This window comes from Mytilus edulis, chromosome 2 (genome assembly GCF_963676685.1).
Source record: "Mytilus edulis chromosome 2, xbMytEdul2.2, whole genome shotgun sequence".
NCBI lineage: Eukaryota > Metazoa > Mollusca > Bivalvia > Mytilida > Mytilidae > Mytilus > Mytilus edulis.
In genome coordinates, this window is record NC_092345.1 from 3,797,250 (window position 1) to 3,819,845 (window position 22,596).

Here is a 22,596-nt window from a genome sequence, read left to right on the forward strand (position 1 = left end):
CGTACAGTTAAATTAAATTGCATTAAAACATTTTCTTTTTGCTGTTGTACTCATCATGGCCAAAAAAGACGAGTCCCTTGACTCGCCGTCAGAAATCCTTAGCGAGAACCCTGGTCCCAACCCCCAAGGGTGAGAGGGGTATAGAAATATGGTCACTTGGTCTTCTCCCGAACCCGCAGTAAAATGCTTGCCGAAGTAGGTCATCCGTTTGGCTGTGTTGGATGTATCAAATTCGCAGTCGCGTCTGCTTAGAAGAGGGATGTTAAATCTGATGCCTCGTGTAAAGAGAGTGCCATGCACTTTGCACGTTTAAAACCCTTGCAACAACTCTTGAGGGGTCCGTAGGTGGCCTATTGCAAGGCAAAATTTCTGGCCCTATCAAAGATACCCTCATTTTCAAGTGGCAGTCTAAATTTCCCTGACCATCATCCCAGATGGCATCTATCGTATCAGCCTACCTATTGTATTTATTGTGAACTTGTTCTCGTCCTGAATATGCATGAAACATTTGCCACTGGATGTTAATAAACCAACAATCAATCAATCAATGTAATAGTCCCATTAACATGATTTAAGAGGATATCAATGCTTTTGGCGGCAGAAGGTTGGGCCACCCTCCTATTAAGCAGATTAGAACACTGACATTTGTTCGCCTACTTTTTTCAAACTTCGTTATTTTTCCAGCTAAACTTAGTCCTAGGTCAAATGTTAAGTATAAAAATTGAAATGCAGTAGATTTAAGATGACCGATTGCTTCAATAAAAGATGAGTTACAATATCAAGGTTTTAATCAATTTGTCTTATTATTCAGAAAAATAAATAACATGTCTATTGTTCTGAACTGGAAAAGAAATTTCTGTCATTAGTTGTTGAGTTTATGACCTTAAGGATAACCAGAACTCTGTCCACCCAAATTTTGATCCTGTTCACAACATGGTATGTATATTATTATCCTATTTCAATTATTAATATGACTGGGATCTTTTCAACAAACTAAATTAATTACCTAAAATTAGACATTTCTCATGGCATGCATAAATACAAGCCATTTTTTTAAAAGTTGAGCTAATCAGATGCAGTCTTTAATTTAAAAAAGTTTGGATTGTTGTTCCTGGTACGTGGGTTCGATTCCCACCCAAGGCTTACATTCACTATGTTACTTGTACCCATACTATATAAAATCAAATGCATGAAATTGTTCTGTTTTTTACATGTTAAATTTATTGAAAATTTCTTCAAATTTAGTGTTTGATAATGTTAGTTATCTTTGAAAAACTTAATGTCCATTATTTTTTAGAAGAAAAAAGTTAGATATTACATGATATCTGAATGATGACATCATTTACAGGAACTTTTTCCTTAATTCATTATTCAGTCAAATTTATTGATCATAAATATGAGTACACGTAACATTTCTGCTGGTGCAAATGGAGGAAACTGTCTTGTGCCTCCACCAGGAATATCCATCCAAAGTTGTGAAAATTGAATTAAAAAATATTTTCATTTAATTAAATACATGTATATATATATGATAAAGAAAGTTATTCATGCCTAGCTATCCAAAGTACATTTTGGAAAAGAAAACAGTTCAGTTTAAGCTTACAAAACTATATATTTTGTCTGGCACTTTTCTACTGTAATCTTATTATATTTTTAAACTATTTCTCAGAAGTATGTTTTTTCTTATTGTACTTCATTAGGTATGTTGAAAGTGGTCATGTAGACCAGATACAGATTTACGATGTGAATGGAAGTCCTTTCTGTTTTTTGAAAGCTGATGTCATAGGGTCGATGAAAATTCGGGACAAACCACACCAACCTTGGGTCTGCTTAGCTAAAGATACAGCAGACATATATTGTGCACATTGTACATGTCTAGCAGGGTATGGTTATTTTGGGTATACATTTCATTTTATTATCGTCCTGAATAATGAAATAATTGAGTGCAAATGAGACAACCATCCATCAAAAAGTCATAATTTTGAAAAAGAAAACCATTAAGTCAAAGTAAGGACTGCAACCGACACGGAACTTTGGCCAACTCAGAACAGCAAGCTATTATGCTAAATAAGGGTCCAAAACATTACTAGTGTTAAATCATTTAAACTGGAAAGAGAACAGTCTGATATATATATAACAAAAGAGAAAAACTAAGAACCGTACCTGTGCAAACAAATGCAGCAGGTTTATAAATTTTAATAAGTACCCGAGTCTTCTCCCTTACCTTGAATATGCATGTATTTGAACTATGATTAATAGCTTTCACATTGGCAATCATACCACATCTAAATATATTTGATACATGTAGTACAATATCTATTGACTGATGATTGCTGTATACTTAATACTGTGGCAAATACTAGAAATGCTTTATTACTTTAATTCAGATTGGGAGAAATGTGCAGTCACATTGCTGCAGTACTATTTAAAATAGAGTTAGGAGTTAGATATGGTGTGACACAAAAATCAGTTACTAGTGAGGAATGTAAATGGAACAAAGTTTTTAGAAAACAGGTATAATTTATAATATAGGATTGGACTTCTTCTTTTAGGAATATTGGCCATGGCTTACACTAAAGAACCAATACTGTGGTGGAAAGGCAATTAATGTACATGCATGACATAATAGATGATACATGTACTGATTGGTTAAGGTTGGACCTTGTTTTTTTCAGTTTTCAGTAAATAAATATACATGAACACACTATTTTCTGATGGTCATTATTAAAAATTGTCCACAATATCCAAATATTATTAAATTGGTAATGTTCAACATCACTGTTCATTATTTTGTACCAACAATATTTCCACTTCTCTCACTCAAAGATTTCAATGAATCTTCAACCTGTTCTTTTAACAATGAAAATCTTAATAATTAATAAATTGCTTCCCTGAGTGCAGCTTGATACAACCACAGGGGGTAACATTTGGGGGAAAAATGGACAAAATATTTGCACTTGATACAGGTCTAAATTTGGATTGAAATTAAATATTTTACACATACATGTAATAAGTTGAAAAAAAACTGAAGCCAAAGAACTAAGAATTACTTATAGGAATAGAATTCATATTCCAAATTTTGCTTTTGTGTAATATACTATGCTGTTGTGCAAAAAAATAATATTTGAAGAATTTTAATTTTTAATTTTTGAAATCTGAGGGAAAAAAAAAAATATTTTCCTCAATTCACATTTTCAATGAATTTGAAAATATAATAACCCATTGAAATACCGCCCAAACAACTTAAAATAACATACATAGACTTTATTTTAGATACATTCCTTAATCAGATTTATTCAAGTAGTAATGTCTAAAGATAAATTGACAGTCAATCATCTCCTCATGGCAATAATACATTTCTTTGTACAGACTTTGATTCATTTAAATAATGTATAAACATTACATGCTATTTTTGTCTAGTAATAACTTAACATTATATCAAGTTTCAAATAATCAAATTTAGTGTAATCTTGATTTTTAAGAACAGATACAATTTCTTTTATATGGTATTTTGTATTTTCAATTACATTGCTTCAATCCTGTTACATGGCTGATACTTGTACAGAGTCTTGATTTGTCCTTATAAGTCATGTCACTTCAACCTCATCATGAGCTTATTAAGCCAATGACTCATTCCAAACATAAAACAATATATATAAAAAACATAAATTATTCACAAATACTTGCAAATTACTCAAATGCTAAATAAATAAGACAATAATACATGTGCAAAATAAGTATGCAAAGAGAGATAACTCTGATAATTCTGAATACAGTTTGCAGCCTCAGTTAAATTGAAATACAAGACTTGTTTCCTTCAATTATTTGTATTCAGAATCTATAAAGCATACAAAAACAGATTACTGTAATAACTACTGTCTTTACTATACAATTGAGCATAAACAGTCTACAAAATATTGTACAAGGGAAAGATAACTCAAAAATTTGTTTATATTTTGCTCATTATTTATAGAGATTTTGGTAAAGTCCATCTGAAATTTGCTTGGCCTTTGACCTGGTCAGCTAAAAAATGTAATCCTTGTGTTTTTCAGGTTGATGTCAGCTCAATTATGGACATACAGCACCTTATGAACAGTAACAGAAAAAAGAAATTGGAATGTGTTATACCATCAAGCAAAGATCCATTACCAGACAAAGCTGTGTTAGAATCTCTTTCTAAGGTGTGTCCTAATGCTGCATTCTTTTCTCTAATTCCCCCGATGAATGAAGAAGTAACGGTAGAAACATCAGTCAAGGTGAAACACACAAAAGAAGACAAATTACCTAGACCTCTTACAAGTTTTTATGATGTCACTAACAAAGAACTTACTTTACAGGAATTAATCGACAAATCAGATCAACTTTTTAGGAACTATCATTGCTCAATTTCTCAATCTGCCAATCTTTTCAAAATTACTGAAGCACAAAACATAAGTCCCCTATGGTTTGAACATAGAAAAGGTAGAATTACAGCTTCAAAAGCTCATGAGGTTTTAACATTAAGACCAACTACAAATCCAAATAAATTGATTATGAGAATTTCAGGATACAACTCATATGATCTAAGTAAGAAAGAGGCCATCAAATGGGGACTGGAAAAAGAAGCAATAACCAGAGATACCTACATCCAATATATGGAGAAAAACCATTCAAATTTTCAATGTAAATTATCTGGATTGAAGATATCTGAACAAAATTATTTTCTTGGTGCTTCAGCTGATGGTGTTATTTCATGTAGTTGTTGTGGACAAGGAACCCTGGAGATAAAATGTCCTCACAAGCATAAAGACAAATCTTCAATGGATGCGGCCAAAGAAGACCCTACCTTTTGTTTGGACACACAATTACACTTGAAAAATAGTCACAAATATTACACTCAGGTTCAGTTTCAAATGTTTGTCTATGACACTGAATATTGTGATTTTGTTGTTATGACAAGTCCAAATGATGTTCTTTTGCTTGCTATCGTTAGAATTTGCAGGGATCCTGAGTTTTGTAATACTTTAATAAGTAAGTGCACTTACTTTGTTAAAGAGCTATTAATCCCAGAGATACTTACAAGGAAATTGTTACATGATTATAAAGTAGCAAACACTTCAGTCAATGATGTCACAAAAGAGAAATATTGCTTGTGTGAAGAACCAGAATATGGCAAGATGATTTTCTGTGATGGAGACTCGTGTGATATTGGATGGTACCATTATCAATGTGTTAATATTGTAAGGAAACCAAGGGGAAAGTGGCTTTGTCCAAAATGTAAAAAATAAATTGTAGAAGTAGTGAGCAGCAAACATTTTTACAATATATTTATAACAAAACCTCTTCTTAAAGCATGGACAATTCTTGGTGTACCCCTTAAGGGCATACGATACAGTTACAGGGGAGGTAATGACATTGCTAACATAACATGTTATTTTTCGTGATGTCAAACTATGACATATTGGGAAAAAATGCATTTTTCGACTGATTTTTATCATTCAAACTGATTTAATTTGAAAACGAGTGCATGGACCCCAATTTTTTAAAACAGCAATTTTTTTCATTTTGCAAGGAGATTATGTGACCAAAATATTTTAAAACTGGAAATAGCGCTTTTTTATTTTTTAATGATACTTAAAAATTAAAGATCATTTAACAAAATAATTTGTGTCTTTTAAAACAAAAAAGTTATGTCTTTCATTTGAAAAATAAAATACGGACACAAATCTGAATTTTGAGCAAATATACAAAATTTTGCTCTCATTTTACTCAGAAAGTAGCACATGAAGGTATATTTTTTATTACATATTTGATTTAATCAGGTACAAAATAGCCTATATAGCAAAATATCATCATTATAAATACAGGTTCAAAACTGTATCGTATGCCTTTAATAGCTGAATACATTTTTTTAAAACAATTGCAGTTGAGGATTCTTTGTTTCATTTACCCATTAAAAATGAATAAAATTTACATTTTATTTTCAAAAGAATGGACTACTGTAGGTTCACTAAGTACCAAAGATGGACCTGTCCCAAAAAAATATTTTCATCATTGATTTATTTACCATCTGCATGTCTTCTATTTGAAAACAAATTTCAAAATTCAATATATCACTAATTCTGCATTTTTATTGTTAAAAAGGCAAAAAATCCTCAAAAATCACATATTTAGGGAATTTATACATTTAAGATTGATATTTAAGGTACATGTAAAAAAAAAGCAAAGATATTAACAAAATTCAAAGATTTATGGAAATATTTTCTTATTTCATTATTGATGATATTTCAGGCCAAAAAGATATTGAATTTTATGATGGACTATGTAAATAATACATTTGGAAATAAATCAATATTTATTTCTGTTCTCTGTTGAGATATTTTGGGTTAAAAATTGCATAAAATTCTCATAAAAATAAAGATTTCTTGAATTTAAAAAATACTTTTAGTTATTATTAAGCTATCTAGTAATTGCTGACAGAATATGACTGCTTCAGCTCAATTAATTTCTACCCCAAATATACCATATAAATTCCAACCAAGTCAATAAACCATGAATGACTTGAGGTTTGGGAAAATATTATTTTAAACATGAAATAAACATAAAACATATATGATGTACCTTATCAAATGACAGATGAATAATAATTTATAACAATACACATTAGACAAGCAAGATTTAATTTGCAGCAGGTCAAGTTTACGAGCTTATTCCATCTACGCCAGTGACTTACAACCTTACGACTTTTCACAGTGCGCCAGAGGGTTGCATCCTGTTCTGCAAATTATGTTTTGTAACCATAATGAATTTGTTTCAACAAAAGCTGAAAGATTCCAAAATATTGTTTTTAAAGCTGAATTTTAAATTTTCCAATTTCATCTGTCACTTAAAAAGATTTAATATTCAATGGCCTTACCTTTAAATAAGGATGTACTTAGGTGAAGTTTTGGAATTTGTGTCAGATGTTTGGATTCTTTTTCCATATGATAAAAGGTGAAATATTTCACCCAATAACACCAATTTATCCTTTATTTATACCAATTAGCTTAAGGGCTATTTGCCAAAGTTTAAGCAGATTTTTGAGTTTCTTTCTTTTAAATCGAGACACAAATAATACCAATGAAAATATATTAAGTTAAAATATAAAAATAAAAGTCTGAGTTAGCCTTTTCCCGCCATATTTTATAAATCAAATATCTCGAAAAGGAGCTGCATGACCTAACAATATCTTTAGCTAATTTTGATCCTTTACTAATACTCTTCCAGCATTTAGTACAATTTTAAATATCCTTATTTATTCAATTTCACCTAAGTACACCCTTAAAGAAAAATATGGTAATCAGTTATTGAACAATATTAGGGTGCATATTTATAATAGCAGAGCAAATTGTCATAATACTGTCAGAATGTGGCACCATATTCATTGACATCTTTCCAGACAAAATACGGAAATTTTTCAGTCGCTCCATTTCTCTTTCTACATGAATTCGTACATGAGCTATATTTCGGCTTCTTTCCACTTCAAAGGCACTAAGCTGGTCTTTCCCCTTAACAAACGATGGTATGATTAATTCCGCCCCCCTTGATGCCAATTCATCTCTAATAAGAAAACCACGGTCTGCTAGTACGACATCTCCATGGTTTATAAAGTCAAGATATCCTGATTTAAGTGAAATTATCTCATCTGAAGTCCGCCCCCCAAATGCACGTGAAACAAAAGAAATACTACCACACGGAACAATACTGACTAAAAATTTAATTGTATTGTGGTGCTTATAGTTACTGTAAGTACATGATCTAGCAGTAAAATTTGATGGAGTCTCTATATAAACTTCTGTGCAATCTATAACTGAAACACATCTTGGAAAGGCCTCCTTAAAGCAGTCTGGTCGAGAGCGTAAAATGTCATCTTTATTTGGCCAATGAATCAACCACTTTAATTTGTGCGCTAATTGAGGGATGACACTGTCAATTAAATTGGTAACCAAACTAAGGGAAACTCCAAAACGAAACGAAATATCAGTATGGGGGGAATTTAAACGTAATTTCATTAAAACCAAAAGAAGTATATCTGCAGAGCTCAAAATATTAGAAGAAGGTATAATACACGTTACAAAGTTCACCAACCACATAAAACATGAATAAGACGGCAATCCAGTGTAAAATTTTGTTGTCTCTTCAGTCTTCTCCAAAGATAGACTTGTAGCCCTTATATAAGGGGGTTTATTTTTCATAACATTATTTTCAAAGTGAAGCTGTTGCAGTCTATCTATAAGTATTCTGTTTTCGCTTATAGCATTTTCAAATAGTGTTCTGTAATTTTCAAATTCTCCTGTACCTGAAATGAAAAGAAATATAAATGAACCAAAAATACACATCTTTCTTTTACATAGATATTTGAAACTTGTCTTAAATTACATAAGGGCAAATGACTTTTACTCAAAATTGAAATGATTGATAGTCATAAATATAAAGCTTTACATAGTTAACCTATTGTACATAATATTAGATAAATTGACCAAAACTCAAAAATTAACTTAAACCACTTAACAATTAAAATGAGGTCAAGTAGTTATCAAAGGTACCAGGATTATAATTTAGTAAGCCAGACGCGCGTTTTGTCTACATAAGACTCATCAGTGACGCTCATATCAAAATATTTATAAAGCCAAACAAGTACGAAGTTGAAGAGCATTGAGGATCCAAAATTCCAAAAAGTTGTGCCAAATACAGCTAAGGTTATCTTTTCCTTTTGTTTGGTGTCCAGCTGAGGGACGCCTCTGGGTGCGGAAATTTCCATATTGAAATCTAAATAGAAATAGAAAGGATAGATCTATGGGTATCCATCTCAGACTTAAGACTATCTCATGCGCAGAGGGTAATCCATATGACTTGAGAATATGATCCACTTTGATATACCAGCTGTTGGAGTTCTCATCTTTTGTTGCTAATTGTCTGATTCCTATTTTGTATTCAATGGAATTTGTATCTTTTGAAATTCTAAGGAATAGAGAAATCATTGCCTTGTGGATGAGTTGTTCGATGGCTTCTGCTCCAAGCAAAATATATATTGCAGCATCTGCAGTTCTTTGTGGTAGAGATAGCAGATGTTTAAATGTCTTTTTCTGGAAATTCTCTAATCTCAAAATATCAGTCTTGGTAAAATTCAAAATTTCAAAACCGTACAGCATTCTTGGTATAACAAATGTTCTCCACAGTTTATATGATATCAACGGATTTACTCTATTTATTCCATGCAAGCCTGCTCCCATGAGAGAATACATGGTAGCTCTAGCAGTGGATATTCTGTTGACTACATTAGGGGTATTTCGGTCTTGTCTTTCAATACCCAGATGTTTTATGGTTTGTTTTTCAATAATTTTCTCGTTGAAAAGTTCAAGGTTTAATTCTTTGCTTTTTTTGTTGATCAATAAAATTTCGGTCTTTTTACTATATTGATTTTAACTCTATCATTCTTTGTACAGCTTTCAATTATACGGAGTTGAGTTGAAGCATCCTGTTCAGAAGTTGCACATAGCATAATATCGTCTGCACATGTTGGACAACCTAAGTAATTGGTTCCGATCTTAAATCCAATATTTGTCGCTTCAAGTGTATCTAGGATATTCTTATTGTATGATTTATAGAAGTTGGCAGATAAAATACCTCCCTGCTTTACTCCTTGCTCGTTTGTGAAAGCTTGCGAGATACATCCTTGAGATTTTACTTGGGTTGAAGTATTTTTATACAACTCTCTGATCAGTAACCAGGAAGGGCCTGCAATTCCTTGGTGATAAAGTTTCCAGAAAAGATGTATGTGATCTACCACATCAAAGGCTTTTTCTGCATCCAGAGTGATTAAAATTAATTTTTCATTATTATCCTTTGCTTCATTTATAGCTTCAGTGATTAAAAGGGCAATGTTTATTGAGGAAGCGCCTTTTGTGAAACCTTTCTGTAGTCTATTTTGTTGCTTATTTAAGGTACCTTCAATTCTAACTCGTAAACAGAGTTCTAAAACTTTGCATATGATAGATATGACAGTTATTCCTCTATAATTCGATGGGTTTGTTGGATCCTTGTCTTTTTTATGAACTGGAGTTAAAAGTCCCCTTTTTATAGCAGCAGGTACATGTTTTGTGTAGAATATGTTATTGATCAGGGTTGTCAAGTAGTCAATTAGAGCTATACCTCCGTATATAAGATGTTCTGAAGTTAGACCGTCTACATCTCCAGATTTCGCTTCTTTAATTGTGAAATTAGTTTTGAAATTTCTGAAGAGGTAACCGGTTGAACAGTTATGTCATCATTTTCGCATAATTTAACAATTGTTTCTGCATTTAATTTGACCAGGTTGTCATGTTCTTTATCGAAAAACGGATTCTCTTTTGTTTTAGCTAAATTTGCAAAATGTTCTTTAAAGAGTTCATTTATATCGTCCGGCGTAGAAGCTTCTTTATCTGGAGTTTGTAGAGTATGGGTGAATTGGGAGGAAGATGATCTTTGGGTTTTTATTAACCTAAAGAATAGTTCATTGTCTCTATCAGATGCATTCATAATTTCTTCATGTAGCTGATTTCTTTTGTCAGCACTTTGTTGTCTTTGTATTGATCTTACTAACCGTTTAGAGTCAAGTCTGTGTATGGTATAGATGTTATCTTTTGATGGGGGAGATCCTGCTTTTTTCCAGAGGAAGAATGCTTTTTTGGATTTACTGACGGCATTGGCAAGTTTTGGTGACCAACTTATCTTTTTTCTTCTATTAAATTTTGATTTTCTTCTAGGGTAGCATGTATCCAAAGCGTTATTTAATCCAGTAAGTAATTGATTTGTAGCTTGGTCAATTCCATATGGTGTTCTAATGTTAAGGTATTTTCTATCTTTTAGTACTTCCTGAACTTTAAGAGCATAGTTATCCTTATTAACTTTTTCCCAGTTAATTTTTGTACGGATAACTTCTTTTTGCTGTTTCTGACTAGCCCTTAGTTCTATACATAGATCGGCAGACACAGGATAATGCTCAGAGGTGTTGTGACCTTCACGTAGAATTTTAACCTGAATTAGTTCTTTTAAACGCATATTGTTCTCATTAACTTTTATCAATATGTAGTCAATCTGTGATCTAGATGTTCCTTGAAAATATGTGTGATCAGTAGGGTATTTTGCTGGAAGTTCTAATCCATTCTCTTTACAAAATTGTTTGAAGAGTTCATCTTGGGGGTCCTTGTAATGTCTAATAAATGAGGCGTTAAAGTCCCCTGCTATCATGATTGAGTGTGTATCTTGGTACTTGAGGATAATTTCTTTAAGAGTGTCTAAGGCTGCTCTATAAGCATCATGTCCACTATCAGTACCTCTAGAAGGAAGATATACATTAATAAGGCAAGTAGGATTTCCAGTTGTAGCTATTTCAATAGCTTGAACTCTATTGTTACCGTCGGGAAGTTGAGAAAACATTGAAGACATGGATTTTCTGTATAAGATTGCGATACCGCCATATCTCCTTGGACGACCTATTGGTGATTTTGGTTCATCATCGTCAACATGTCTTGAGAAGGTGAGAAAGTCTGTATGATGTTGTTTCAGATGTTCTTTTTCGTAATTAAAAAGCCAATGTTCTTGCAAAAGTATGATGTCGTGTATATCTAGAAGTTCATTAAAGTAATTTTTGTTAGAATTGAAGCCTTTTATGTTGAATGTGACGATACGTAGTGGACTTGCTTTTTCCAAGATTACATCATTCGATTCACAGGGGGCGCTATATCCGGATCTAGGAGAATGATTTGTCCTTTGTCTAAAAAAGAGGTTCCATTTTTTTTTTATCCCACTGTGAACAGAATGATTTTGATGCGGTTGAACAGTCCTGGGACAATTGTCTGAAATCTTTATTTCGTTCATATGTTTAACAGCAAAACAGTTTTTCGGCAATCCTCGGGTGACTCCGCTGCTTTCCTCAGATGAGGTACGGAATCGGCCGAGTTGTGACGAATTCCAGATCATCTTACTAACATGTTTTAGTATTCTTGTATTTGTCTTTTTGTATATTATTTTTAATTTATAGTGTATTTTTTTTGTGATAGGCATTTGACGTGGCTCGGTACTTGTACATCCCGTCATTGTGTTTTTGTGCTTTGGAAAAAAAATAATTTTGTCTTTCATTTTTGCTTTTGTGCTTTGTCTTTATGCCCTTTAATATGTGTTTCTTAGTTACATATTTGATTGTTCAAACACATATATATATAAATTTATAATAATATTTTACCTATTGTGTCTGTTTGTTTTGTCCACACATCATTGTCAATTTAACTTTATTCTGGCTATTCCTACATTCTTTGCATGAGTAGAAGGTTGGTGGACTTGGTGTGTGTTCAACTAGTTGGTGTGTGTCATCGTTCCATTCCCGGTCACGTAGTTTTACCAATTCTTCTTCATAAATAGTTGGATTTTCAGTGAGTTCATCTTTACAATGAGATTACATACGTTCTAGTACATCGTCTTCTCTGAGTTGCATTCTGTCTGAGTGATGATTGTGGTTAGCATCCACTTTGGTTGGTATGGTGTTGTGTGTGTTGATAGTGACAGGGCAGTTACGGGTAGAGAATTTCCAATAACATATGTCTCCACGTCTTGAATTTATCTGGAACTTGAAGGAATTGTGTACCAAGTTCTGGTTGCCTAATCTTTTTGATGTAAACCGGAAATATAACTATGCATTAGTCATGATGAACTGAGAATGAACATCACAGAAAAAATCTGGCTATTCATAATAATTTTTACTTGTTTGGCATAGCTTGTGGTTTTCAGTTAAGACACTGAGTATAATTAAGTACTTTTAGCAATACTTTTGATATAATATTAATTTTTAAAAATCATAATTTATTAAAATAATGAAAGTGTTTGTCTCACTTAATAGATGAATGTTTTTGCAAGAATTAAAAGTTACAATGAGGCCACTGATGTGGAACAGGATATGCTTACCCTCTTACCCTTCCGGAGCACCTGAAATAACCCCTCAGTTTTTGGTAGGGTTCTTGTTACTTAGTCTTTAGATTTCTATGTTGTGTCTAGTGTACTATAATTTGTCTGTTTGTCTTTTTCTTTTTTAGCTATGGCGTTGTCAGTTAATTTTCGATCTATGCATTTGACTGTCCCACTGTTATCTTTCGCCCCTCTTTTGCAAGGCTTTGTCTTTATATCTCGACTGTATAGGTATATCATAATGTAGCGATTTATCGTGATAACACTGAATGTGATGTCGATGTCTCGGGATGGAGTATCATTCAGTAACACTTTCGCTTTCGGTTAATCTTCGTTTTGTATTTGTAAGACAGCCTCGTACTTATGTTTTGGAATAGGAATTATTTGTTCGTCATTTGAAGTGAGCAAGCACAATCATTATTTCTGAAGGAATGAGATTTGAACGAGACCTTAAAATAAGTCTTTCGCTTTATACGTGAAGTGATTTTACGAATAACCGTTTTGTACTCAAACATCTTCTTTTATATATAGCGGAGATAATGTGACACCTCAGTGTAAAATGCTGTTCAGTGAAACCTGTTTAAACCGAACCTCTTCGGGACTTTACATTTTGTTCGGTGTAGGCTGATGTTCGGTGTTATCAGGTCTGCAATGCATGATCATGCATACAAATTGATATAGCGGTGTTCAAGAACATGTTTGGTTTATACAGGTTTTCGGTTTATGCAGGATTCGGTTTAGCCAGGTTTCACTGTATATGCATTCCAGTAGGATCTTAAATTGTTCGTTATTCGTCGTTTTATCATTGATAGTCTTTGCTCATTCTTAACAGAAACCAACAAGGAAAGTAAACTAACATGTCTCATCACTTGCTTACCTGTTTAAGTATTATTTCAGTTCTCTCCAATCAATATATTTGTTCTAAGTAATATAAGTTTGTCTGAGTGAGCGTTCAAATCAATTATAGTCAAATAACCGTATTTCTTTATAGTAGCGCGTACAATTTGTTTAGCAAGTTTGGTTTGAAAATTTGAAAATGTCTGTACCAAGTCAGGAGTTCAGTATTTTTGTGATTTTACTTTTTAATATTGTCTAACGATGATCTCTCAAACAAATAATGCAGGATTCATTCAGGGAAATGGTGCGTATGAATTTAACAGAAGATCACGTTTCTTTCTTTTTCTGTTCAATTAATTCCTGTAACACCTCGGCAAAAGAATAGACCAAGACTGTAGTTAGACGCTTCTTCTCCATGCACGTCGTTTGGTATCTTGTGGAGAGTTGTTCCATTGGCAAGGAAAGAACACATCAACACTTGATCTTTGATCCCCAAAACAAAAACAAAAACAACAAAAAAACTTGTACAAATATGGAAAGTTACAAAGCAGTTGAAAATTCATATGAAAATAGATCTTTATTCCTAAATAACAAAACATCAAACATAATAAAAGTAAATTCTTCTGCAAATATGAAAAAAATTGTAAATAAAATAACACCCATCACAGTGAGCCAAAAAAAGTGCATGTAAAACTGAAGTATATTTCCTTTTCAACAGCCTTTAAAAAGTCAATTGAAAGTACATGCTACCCGTTATTCAGTGATTAATATTTCAGATGCTTCTGTAAAAAACCTATGCTTTCAAATTTCTTTTGTGTATTTTTTTTTGTATGCCAATGAGGAAGGATAAGGAAATAATATGCCTTACAGATTGCAATCTATCCCACATCCGGAATCGTTAAATGTTTGATTGAATGTCACTTATCTACTTTATTCTAAACAATGTCGATGGTCAAATTTCAAGCTCAATATGTCCAATGAAAAAATAATTTGTCAATGAGATTCCGATTACACTTCACTTCATCAATTCAGTGCTATATCATGGCGTATGTTGAAAGTTGGAAAAAGCTGACATTTTTAAACAAATGCCTTTTCGTTTTAACATTTGCTGCAACATTATCGCTTGTTCTTGGAATGGCCACCCCTTTCTGGCTGACTGTCAGTATACCTGATGATTTTGCCGCTAAGGTTTATATCCAACCAAGCAAACTACAAATCGATTTGCTTGAAACAAATCATTACCTTGGGCTATGGCAATGGTGCTTCGGTGGTAATGGTTGTATTGATTTAGGATTAATATTTAAGTTTGGATCCGAGAAAGAGTACCAGTATCAATGGGAGAAAGATTCATACGAAAAAGTAAAGAAGATTATTGGTAAGGTTAACAGAATATTTGCATTTACTCTGTTTAAAGTTAAGAAATCAGAAATGGAAATTGCATGCAACTCACACACGGGTCCTATCAAAGATATGTTTGATGTAGATAATATTAATGATTCCATACAGGTAATATATGCACAGTTAATATGCGAATGTCTCCTATGAAAATAACACGAATCATTGCATGTTCTGTACATTTACAGTGTAATCAGATCTTTGTATATTGTCTAACTGCTCTACCTGTCTATATACACCCAATTTGGCTCTCAAAACTATATTCCGGTTGCAATTTAAATGATATTTAGTTATCTCGCTCTTTATTTGTTATAGTGTTAAATATTCATAATTTTTAGTACCACACCTGTTTCCCAGGTTTTGATTTTCTTGTCCCTTACACTGAACTTCATTTGTGGCCATATTTATACAAGTGTTGTATTTGCTATTGTCAACACTTGCGATCCCTCATACATTAACTTAAAAAAAAAACCTGCTTCGCTCAAATTACGAGGCAAATAGGAACCAAATTTTACAGCAATAATCTTAGAATCTTTTCAAAACCTGTGTCCGAGGATCCGATCCACCACATAACTTGATTGATATAGAAGAACGTAGAATTTTTGAATAGAATAAAAAAATGATCAAATATCTTTAAAAATTAAACTATAAGACACCTTCAAAAGCCAAATTCAGAACCTAATTGTTAAAAAAAACAGAATTAAATTGACAAACGTTATTTCTTTAACTTTTTTTTTTTTTTTTTTTTTTTAAATCTTTTAAATATATTTCTGATAATTCTACCTCCACTTTTTAAACAAATATGACAGTATTACCTTTATTCAAAAGTGAGAAACCTTGAATAATTACTTTTTAAAGTCAACATTACACTGGGTTCATATCAGCACCCTTTACCAATTTGTCTACTAGTATCAAACATAGCAAACAAGCGTTGTCAAAAACCAGTTACATGATCAAACAGAAAATTACATTTTTATTTTGTCATTTGTAGGTTACTGGATAGCAACACGAGTATTTGCTGCTATTGGATTTATAAGTGGTGTTTTGGTGACAATTATGTTGCTCTGGTTTATATGTAAAGGAACAGGAAACAATCATTGTCTAGGTCGAACTGTAATTGGATGCTTTGTAACTGGTATGTATTTTTAAAATTAACAAAATGTAAGAAACGTCACTATGCTGTGGTTGAAACGAACTTATTTCTTGATTTGAACTCTTCAATCATAAACTTAGAATACAATGTTTTTTTTCATAAGATACAACCATGTTATTTACAAATTGGTATTTGACCCAGTTTTTATAATCATAATTGATGCCTTCAATTGTTTTTAATATAGATAGGAGATCGATAAGTGTATAATTTCCGATGTTTATTTCGTTGGTTTCAATTGATACGTTTGCCATGAGAACTATTATTACGTTGTCCTTTATCAACTAAATTCTTGATATCAAAAGAATACGTTTTATGTATGTTCCCTTGTTCCATCATATAGTATTTAGATCTAGAGGATATATTGTCTGCAGTTGGTTAATCCAAGACAGTTCGATAACTTTTCGGAAATCTTCAAATTGTTTATGCAATTGTCCGTGTTGTTTATGGACCGTTTCGAGTGGTATGTATCTTATAAATGTAATATTGTGATTGACGTGTTACTTAAACGTTGGTAAATTATACTTTAAATTTCATTGATTTTCGGAAGTGGTATAAATATGCCTGTGTTCGTCTTAAAAAAATTCCGTCCTGTTTGTCTTACACATTGCATACCTCATTTTGGCTTTTTTAAGTAACCAAGTTTTGAGTTTTTCATGTGATGTGACAAGAAAAGGAAATGAAAAATTTCTCCCGTCCACTGATGACCGAACAGTATTATTATTAGAGATCAATCTATAGCAGGTTTGTCATTTTCTTACATTGTACCTCCATATTTGCATTTCTACACGTGCATTTTGTCTAATAACGTAATTGTAGTGGCAATATCACCTTGACACAATTACACAATTAAAAAGGGCTAAATTCAAAAGGGGAATTTTGATTGACGGCGAATTAATTTACATATTTGAAATGCGATGTTTTGAGCACGTGAATATCCTTGAAATCGTGTGTTTTATTTTCTATTTTCGTAATCATGAACCATCAAGGGTAATGAAAAAAAATAAATGAGGTAAAAAGTAATAACATTAAATTAGGATTACAATAATGGTATATTATTAATTTATAAAGCATTTGAAGAATTCTTATAAAAACTATATTGAACAACCCGACAGAATGCCTTTAAAAAAAACCCAGACAGTCAGCAAACACTGGTCCGAGAAAACAGTTAAACCGTAGTGCATGTATTTATGACAGAAAACGCAAATTAAAAAATAAATCGCACGTGCTCTATCAAACAAAATAAATGTATCAGATTATAGAGAGGTCTATATATAGGCTGTCACTCAAAATAATGACAATTTTAAGTAAAGGGTGTTGATAATACAGTTTGAAAGATTCAGATCTAAACATAGTAAACTGTCCCTTTTCAAACTTGACCAGATCACTACTTTATACCTACATGTAAAAAATACTTCAAATTGTTTATACATGTAATTTCACCTACACTTACTATTCCATGCATTACGTCCATTATCACTGAACTAGAAAACATATTTGTTTAGGGGCCAGCTGAAGGACACTTCCGGGTGCAGGAGTTTCTCGCTGCATTTGAAGACCCATTGGTGGCATTCGGCTGTTGTCTGCTATGTGGTCGGGTTGTTGTCACTTTGACACATTCCCCATTTCCATTCTCAATTTTATTAAATATTAAAATAAAATAAAATTGGATAATGTAAGAAAATAGTGTGAAGTTATACACTGTCCTCACTAAGGACTCTGTTTGTAGACAATTAAAATCTGTAGACGATAACTGTGTCCTCAGACCTAACAAAAAGTAAATACAGAATGATATACGATTTCCTAGTAAAACCATAGAAGGGGACAGGGATAAATAAAGGCAACAGTAGTATACCGCTGTTCAAAACTCGTAAATCTATGGCCAAAAAGCTAAATTGGGGTAACAAACTAAAACTGAGGTAAACGCATTAAATATAAGAGGAGAACAACGACACAACATTAAAATGTAACACACACAGAAACGGACTAAGCATTAGACAAAATCCGATGAGAATAACAAATATAACATCAAAACCAAATACATGAATTTGGGATAGAAAAGTACCGTGACACGTCTTTTAGTAATGCGAATTCACACTCAAATATAAGAGAAAACAAACGACACAACGGAAACACACCGTTAAAATGTTACACACACAGAAACTAACTATGATATAACAATGGCCATTTTCCTGACTTGGTACAGGACATTTTTAAAGACAAAAATGGGGGGTTGAACCTGGTTTTGTGGCATGCCAAACCTCGCACTTTAATGGCAATGTTAAACATAACATTGAAATGACAACATAATATTACAGGACTACAATACAAATAAATAGGAGAACGTATTAGACAAAGCAACACATGATTAATAGATAACAAAAGGCATCAGGTTAAAAATCCCTCAATACGCCAAAAACGCGCCTCGTCCACACAAGACTCACCAGTGACGCCCAGATATAAAAGATCGAAAGTGAAAAAAAGTACGAAGTTGTACAGCACTGAAGATCAAAAGTTGAAAAAAGTTGTGTCAAATAGTGCTATGTTTTTCTGCTTGGGATAAGAACATCCTCATTATTTAGAACAATTTATGCTATTGCAAACAGTAAATTTTATCAAATGAATATAAAAGATATACATAATGAAACTGAAGTATTAAATAATTACAGAAAACAAAACCCGAATACATAATACAAAGACCAACACAGAAAAATAGACACACCTGACTTAGTCCAGGTCTCAACGCAAAAAAATCATAAAAATGACGTCACATACGAAGTGGTGAAAAGGCACAAAAATGACGTTCAATCATGCAATTGAGATTCAATGACACAGCATGTAGATATTTGTTAAGATAATATAGTTTAAGGATATAATAATATTTTCAGGAGGATTTCTTGTGATATCTGTGGCTGTGTTTGGTTCTGGAATCTACAATAATTCAGATATGTTCCGCTTACACCGCTTTGATATCTATCATCATCTGAGTTTTTCTTTTGGGATGACGTGTATTGCAGCCATATTGTACACAATCATTGGAACTGTTCTCATATGTATGTTATATACGGGAGGCTATGAACGAAGAGGAAGGCACAGACGAGCAGCAACGAATGAAGATACACTTGGAAAGTTTTAATAAACGAAGAAATGAATAAATTTAAACAGGTTATCTATAATTCAAAAATATTTAGCAGATTGTCAAAACGATCCCTTTTTAGGGGAGAAAGATCGTATTGCAATTTTACAGGACCTCATTTATTTAATAAAAAAAAAACCGTTATCTATGTTTCAAAGTATTTTTTCAAATCCAAAAATTGGGACGAGCGAGCAATTGGAAAATTGTTATAAAAAAAACCAATTTGGAAATATTTCAGGCGAAGCTTGAAAAGTAAAGGCGAGCTATTATAATTTCAATATTTATCAAAATAAAATGGTATAAAACTTGATTTACCACATGTACAAAATGATGTACTTTCATATGAAGTGGTCTTTTTTCTCGTTCACCAAGAAATAATGTAATAATTATTTCAATTGCTTTAAATTTCACCTCTAGTTTCTTTTTTTATAGATTCAAGCTGTTTGTTAATGCGTGTACATTTTAGTGTTTTGTGTTATATGATGGTTAGCTGTGTCTCTGTCGTTTTGATGATCTCATTTTAGTTATTTGTCGGTTTGGCACTTTGCATATAAATAAGATGAGATATGAGTGACAACGCGACAATTCTCCATCAGAGTCATAATTAGGCTGCGAACAACCCCTAAAATGATGAGTAACCCCTCAATGTAATAACTCTTTTTTATGAGGTTACATGTACATTTCAAGTGATATACAGTATATTGTTTTGTAAAAACCACTTTTTAGTACAAAAGGGTACATATTTAAATTATTTGGAGACCCTATTCCAGAAGAAAAATACATCTATTTGGTATTATATGGTCAAAACATGTTCAAGAATTTTGTAATTTTCTTGGACTTTAATATATGATGTATATCTTCCTAATTATTAAAAATAAGTGGACCCCTTATCTAGAAAAGTGGTTCCAAATATGATGAATTTTTTCTCCTGTTAAGTTTAAAAATCTAAGATTTTTTTCGACAATAGTAAAATGACCCCTTGTCTGAGGGACAGTCCCTCATTTTAAGGAATATTCATTTAGAGGGTTGTTCCCAACCTGATAATGTATTTAAAGTTAATACAATTACAGGTCATTGTACGTCCTTCAACACAGGGTGTTGTCAAGACCAAACAGCAAGCTATAAATGACCCCGAAATAACTAGTGAAAAACAATTCAAACTAGAAAACCAACGATCTAATCTATATACAAACGGAGGAATACCTATGAACCACACCAACAAACGACAACTACTGAATGACAGGCTTCTGATTCAGGACAGGTGCATAGACATATAAAAAAGTAAGATTAAAAAAAAATCTGAACTCCGAGGAAAATTCAAAACGGAAAGTCCCTAATCCTATAACGGATTTGGATAGTTTTGTTCCGTTGGCAAATAATATTGCAGTTGAAGGTAACACTTCTCCTTCGGAAGTTCTGCGTACTTTATTCTAACAACAAAAATCAGCATGATTTTGCAGGGGAATGTAAGTAAGGGGGAAGGAAACCAATTGCGGTGTAATTTAAGGTCCCATTTAGTGGCTTTCTATTTTTAAGTATTTGTTTTGTATTCACAATCATTCTTGGTTGTCTATTTTTCAGTCATGGTATTTTCATCTTTTCTTATTAAGTTTCTCTAATTCAATTAGTAATTGTGTCTTGGTATTTTTAACTTCTTTTATCTATATTTTGCCTCATTTGTTTAGTAAGTTCGGTTAACTATAGTATAACGATGATCTTTCAAACAAATAACGCCGGATGCATTCAGGGAAATGTTGCGTAGAAATTACCTAGAGAACATGTTTCTGTCTTTTCTGTTCCATTATTTCCTTTAAAACCTCGACAAAAAAAAATAGATCAAAACTGTAGTTAGAAACTTTTTCTCCATGAATGACATGAAGGTTGTCAAAATGCATGAAGTTTAGTGATGTTCAATAAAAGAATGAAGAAACAATTTACTCCCTGTTCACTGTTTTAAGCATATGTTTCTGTTAATTTTGATTTGTTTACACTTTTCCAGGATATGAACGAATGTCTCTTGCTGTAGTCGTATTCCTGTTTTTTTTTACGTCGTCAATAGTTGAAACAGCTTCTGTCATCAATAAATTTGTGTCGAACTGTTTTTAATCCCATTTGGTTGATTCTATCACCAAATCAATTTGACACTGAGTCTTGTGGTGTTTTATATACGGTGATTTAAATACAGGTATCATTGAGGATGCAGTGATATAACATTATTATACAGATACGACTGATGATGCATTGAAGTGATATTATTCATGCGTGGTGTCATAGCATAGTCAATCATGCATGAACATGTTTTTCGAATTAAATTTAATTTTTGGATGGATGGATTTGGTAAAATATACCCACTATACCCACTCAACAAACTAATCCATAATTCAGTGTTTCCGTTTAGCATTGTTATATTAACAAGAGATGCTATGACAATTGTTAGTTTCTAATAGTTTTACATCACGGGGCTGTTTTCTTTCATGTAATAAAAAATTTTTTTCTTTTGTGTCTTTTTTGTTGTTAGAAAAAAGGTCTTTTGTATGCCTATGGAGTGGACAAGGAAATAATATAGTGTTATTAACTGGCTGTTTCTGTATTGGCACTGGTATAGATTCAAGGTTTGCTGTATTGGCCTCGAGACCCGTAGGGTCGAGGGCCAATACAGCTGACCGAGAATCTATACCAGTGCCAATACAGAAACAGCCAGTTCATAACACTTTTATTAAATGATTATAAGAGAATTAAAAACCGGAAGTGAACGTCCCGTATTAGCCAATGGGCCAATACAGCTTTTTTCCCGCTTTTTTTTCTGTATTTGCCCTGTTTTTTCCGTTTGAAAACATTAAGACATTACAAAACATTGCACATCATTTAACCTGTTTATTTTATGACTTTAATTTAAAAAATATTATACAAATGTTTTTATGCATAACGATACTTCAAGAGTAAAGTAATGGCGTAAGAAAATTGAAAACCGGAAGTGAACGTCCTGTATTAGCCCTAGGGCTAATACGACTTTTTTCCCGCTTTTTTCTGTATTGGCCCTGTTTTTTTCCGTATTGGCCCTGTTCGAAGAGCAATATTAACTCTTGATTTATATCGACAGTGGAACGTTTTTAGTATTGCA

The 22,596-nt window shown here is 32.5% G+C and overlaps 2 protein-coding genes across 2 annotated transcripts; both read left to right on the forward strand.

Moving 5' to 3' along the window:
* Positions 1-55: 55 nt before the first annotated feature.
* LOC139510410 (uncharacterized) lies at positions 56-6,418 on the forward strand. Its single transcript, XM_071296992.1, has 4 exons — positions 56-129; positions 1,701-1,883; positions 2,388-2,514; positions 4,053-6,418. The coding sequence occupies exons 1-4, from the start codon at positions 56-58 to the stop codon at positions 5,265-5,267; spliced, it is 1,599 nt and encodes a 532-aa protein (XP_071153093.1). The 3' UTR covers positions 5,268-6,418.
* Positions 6,419-14,810: 8,392 nt separating this feature from the next.
* Positions 14,811-19,795, forward strand: LOC139510091 (uncharacterized). Its single transcript, XM_071296340.1, has 3 exons — positions 14,811-15,169; positions 16,181-16,324; positions 19,228-19,795. Exons 1-3 carry the CDS (start codon positions 14,836-14,838, stop codon positions 19,473-19,475), a joined length of 726 nt encoding a protein of 241 aa, XP_071152441.1. The 5' UTR covers positions 14,811-14,835; the 3' UTR covers positions 19,476-19,795.
* The last annotated feature ends 2,801 nt before the right edge of the window (positions 19,796-22,596 follow it).

Excerpts from the sequence above, each read along its gene's own strand:
- LOC139510410 (XM_071296992.1), top strand. The coding sequence starts at position 56 with ATGGCCAAAAAAGACGAGTCCCTTGACTCGCCGTCAGAAATCCTTAGC. Across the intron at positions 1,884-2,387 it reads CATTGTACATGTCTAGCAGG|ATTGGGAGAAATGTGCAGTC; the intron begins GTATGGTTATTT and ends ACTTTAATTCAG. Across the intron at positions 2,515-4,052 it reads ACAAAGTTTTTAGAAAACAG|GTTGATGTCAGCTCAATTAT; the intron begins GTATAATTTATA and ends TGTGTTTTTCAG.
- LOC139510091 (XM_071296340.1), top strand. The coding sequence starts at position 14,836 with ATGGCGTATGTTGAAAGTTGGAAAAAGCTGACATTTTTAAACAAATGC. Across the intron at positions 15,170-16,180 it reads AAAAGTAAAGAAGATTATTG|GTTACTGGATAGCAACACGA; the intron begins GTAAGGTTAACA and ends TGTCATTTGTAG. Across the intron at positions 16,325-19,227 it reads AATTGGATGCTTTGTAACTG|GAGGATTTCTTGTGATATCT; the intron begins GTATGTATTTTT and ends TAATATTTTCAG.